Source organism: Indicator indicator, chromosome 22 (assembly GCF_027791375.1).
Source record: "Indicator indicator isolate 239-I01 chromosome 22, UM_Iind_1.1, whole genome shotgun sequence".
In the NCBI taxonomy this organism is placed as follows: Eukaryota; Metazoa; Chordata; class Aves; order Piciformes; family Indicatoridae; genus Indicator; species Indicator indicator.
Genome location: NC_072031.1, coordinates 15,898,555 through 15,902,306, shown reverse-complemented (window position 1 = coordinate 15,902,306; position 3,752 = coordinate 15,898,555). Strand labels below are relative to the sequence as shown.

Sequence of the window (3,752 nt, the reverse complement as noted above, 5' to 3'; positions counted from 1 at the left end):
TGTGGAGCCTGTGAAAATGAAAGAGATACCTCCAGCTATTGGGACACAAGCACTTGGGCTCTCTCATCGTGCAGTTCCTTTGCTCCTCACATGTGCTAGCAGCATAATTCAAACACCAACTCTCTGACTATAGATAGAAAATTAAATGATGTGTAAAATTTAGTCTTCTTGGAAAAGTCTCTTTTTCTTCTTCTTTTTCTTTCCCCCCTATTTTTTTGTCTTTCTAGGAACAAGATGCCTGTGAAATTTAACCTCTCTTAGCCTTGTGAGGGAAAACCAAGGGGCACAAATTTATGGATCCTTTATACTTCACCAACACGTTCAGCACAGAAGCTGGTTCCAGAGAAGCAAATTCCTCCCTGCTGCCCAACATGACAGAGAATGGGACACTCTCAGAGCAGCCTGCCTTCAAGTACATCAACAAGGTCCTGGTGCCCATCTGTTACCTGCTGGTGTGCGTGGTCGGGCTCAGCGGCAACGCCTTGGTCATTTACGTGGTGCTGCGCTACGCCAAGATGAAAACAGTCACCAACATTTACATCTTGAACCTGGCTGTGGCTGATGTGCTCTTCATGCTAGGCTTGCCCTTCATGGCCACCCAGAACGCCATCTCCTATTGGCCTTTTGGCTCCTTCCTCTGCAGGCTGGTGATGGCTGCGGATGGCATCAACCAGTTCACCAGCATTTTCTGCTTGACTGTGATGAGCATGGACCGCTACCTGGCGGTCGTTCATCCCATCAAATCCACCAAGTGGAGACGCCCCAGGGTGGCCAAGTTCATCAGTCTGACCGTCTGGACCTTCTCCTTCTTGGTGGTGCTTCCAGTCATCATCTTCGCGGACGTGCAGGAAGACTTTCAGACCTGCAACATGAACTGGCCGGAGCCTGTCAACATCTGGTCAGCAGCCTTCATCATTTACACCTCAGTGCTGGGCTTCTTTGGGCCTCTGCTGGTCATCTGTCTCTGCTACCTGCTGATTGTGATTAAAGTCAAATCTTCGGGGATCCGAGTCGGGTCGACGAGGCGCAGGAGGTCGGAGCGGAAGGTGACCAGGATGGTGGTGATCATTGTGGTGGTCTTTGTGTTTTGCTGGCTCCCCTTTTACATGATGAACATTGTCAATTTGATATTCATACTGCCAGAAGACCCTGTGCTGGTTGGGGTGTACTCCTTCGTGGTGGTCCTGTCCTATGCAAACAGCTGTGCCAACCCTATCCTTTATGGATTTCTTTCTGACAACTTCAAGCAGAGCTTTCAGAAGGTCCTTTGCCTCCGAAAGGGCAGTGGGGTGGAGGATGGTGACCCCATGGAACACAGGCAAGAGAACAGCAGCCGCTTGCAGGAATCCATGTTAACCCAGAGGAACACTGAATTCAATGGACACATGCAGACTAGCAAGGTGTGAGGGCATGGTTTGGTGCTGCAAAGCACTCATAGACCTGGACAGCTTGGGGGACTTCAATTAGAGAGGAATCCATAGCAAAACAAAGATCTGGAGACCCACAAGCTCAAAGAAATGTACATAGACTTTACTCACTTCCCTTTCCCAGCTCAAAGTGTTCTGGCCTGTAGTGGGCTGTGTGAAGCTCTAATGGTGGTGTGGCTCAGTCAGATGTGTTCTACCATGCTCTGTACTCTGGAGAGCTGATCTGTGGTACACAGTGCCAGCTCTGAACCACTCTACTGATACTAAACACCACCAAACCTCTTTTAACCACCTTGTAAAGCTGAGCTTGTGGCTGCTGGGATCAGCTTGGAGCAGAAACCAGCTCAGGTGAGATCTTTGGAAGGGATCTTTGAGGGATCCCTTAAAAGCAAAACACTCTTTCCTAAGAGGAAATTTCATACAGCACAGGTCCCAGCACTGATCTTGGAATGTGTATGGCTGCGGAGTGCTGTGAGGCCCATTGACATTGGTTTCCTGTCCTTCACCCATAGGGAAGATTTATAGTTGAGGGATCCTTCAAACACAGTTAAGAAGGAAGCAAGACTAGGAAAACGTGGCTGGAAGGATTCAGTGTCTTCATAACACCTGCACAGTCCAACCCAAACTGCATACCAGATGTAATGTAACCACTTCATTGTGATGTCAGTGATGATGATTGTCAAGTCCAGGACAGCTGTTGTGTATGTTTATTGGTTCTGAATGTCAGTATGGACGTGAATATAAACTGTATTTTCAGAAATTAAACCAAGTTCAATCCTCTTCTGACTGCCCCTTTTGTCAGGCTGAGTCTTTCTTGCTTCAATCAGCATAGATAAAACAGTTCAGTGTGGTAGGACCAAGTACAAGGAGCTGTGGCTCTATATCCTCCTTGGACACCAAAAGGAAAGTCATAGACTTAAGGTTGGAAAAGACCTCTGAGATCTCCAAGAAGAAGATTGGAAAACACTTCTGAGTTCAATTCTGGGCTCCCCAGTTCAGGACAGGGAAGTAGTGGAGAGAGCCCAAAGGAGTGTCACAAGGATGGTTAGGGGATGAGAGCATCTGTCTTAAGAAGAGAGGCTGAGAGACCTGGGACTCTTTAGCCTGCAGAAGAGCAGCCTGAGAGGGGATCTGATCAACAGCTAAACAGTAGAGGTCATGAAGATGGGGCTGGGCTCTTCTCAATGGTGACCAGTGGTAGGACAAGGCACAATGAGTACAAACTGGAACACAGGAAGTTTCACTTCAACTTGAAGAGAAACTCCTTTACTTTGAGGGTGCTGGAGCAGGCTGCCCAGAGGCTGTGGAGTCTCCTTCTCTGGAGAATTTCAAAACCCTCCTGGACATTTTGATCCTGGGCAACCCACTGTGGGTGTCCTGCTTTAGCAGGGGGATTGGACTGGATGATCTCCAGAGGTCCCTTCCAGCCCTACCATTCCATGATTCTATGATCATGATGTCCAATAATCAACCCAACACCACCATGCCCACTAAACCATGTCCCAGAGTGCCACATCTAGACATTATTTTTTTGGAGTCACTGTGCCTCATGGTGCTTGGAAGCTCAGAGATCAAATAACTAATGTGAGACCACAGAGCAGGGTGAGAGGAGCAAGAACCAGCACCCAGGGCCAATTCCTGCCTCATACCTGATCCAAGCTGCTTGGACTGGAGAGTGAGGACTCTTCATACACCAAAAGGAAGAAAGCAAAGCAGATGTTTGTTTTAACCCAGACAAAAAGTATGTTTTTCTCTCTAGAAGTTGCTTTCTACCACCACTGTCACCCCCACAGGTCAAACAGACCTTCTGTAAGGGGATCTGTTTGTAGACAGCAAAGCAGAGCAAGGGGTACAAAAGGAGAGGGCATCTCAGCTTTGGGTGACCGTCTACAGCATCTCCAGAGGCTGTGCCTGAGCTCTGGCATCAGCAGTAAATGCCAGCCTGGCATTTGCCTGAGCAAGGCAGAGCATGCAAAGCACTCTGAAGAGAACATGATGGTGACGTGGTTGCCCCCTTGAGTGCAACCCAGAGAAGGGTGCGCATGAGTTATTAGAGTGAAACCCCCTTGTGGAAATTCTGCATTCTTTGGGGGTTGGCAGCTTTCCAAAATGAGATCCAGGTTGCAATCCTCTCCCCCTTACAGATTCACAAAGGCTCTGCAAGCTCAGCAGAGGAGCCTGAAGGTGCAGCCAGCAGAACCTCAGCTCAGGGTGGACAGAGCCTTTACTCCCACCCAAAGGTGTCCCCTGTCACATGCACAGGTGCAGAACAGACCTGCCTGGGTGACCACCAGCCCTGAGGACCAAGGCAGGGTGATAGCCTGA

General features: G+C 48.9%; 1 protein-coding gene across 1 annotated transcript; it reads left to right on the top strand.

Moving 5' to 3' along the window:
* The first annotated feature begins 293 nt into the window (after positions 1-293).
* On the top strand, positions 294-1,406 carry SSTR5 (somatostatin receptor 5). The gene has a single exon (XM_054391135.1). The coding sequence runs from the start codon at positions 294-296 to the stop codon at positions 1,404-1,406; it is 1,113 nt and encodes a 370-aa protein (XP_054247110.1).
* Positions 1,407-3,752: the final 2,346 nt, after the last annotated feature.

Bases quoted from the DNA above. Each gene is read 5' to 3' on its own strand.
- SSTR5 (XM_054391135.1), top strand. From the start codon at position 294: ATGGATCCTTTATACTTCACCAACACGTTCAGCACAGAAGCTGGTTCC.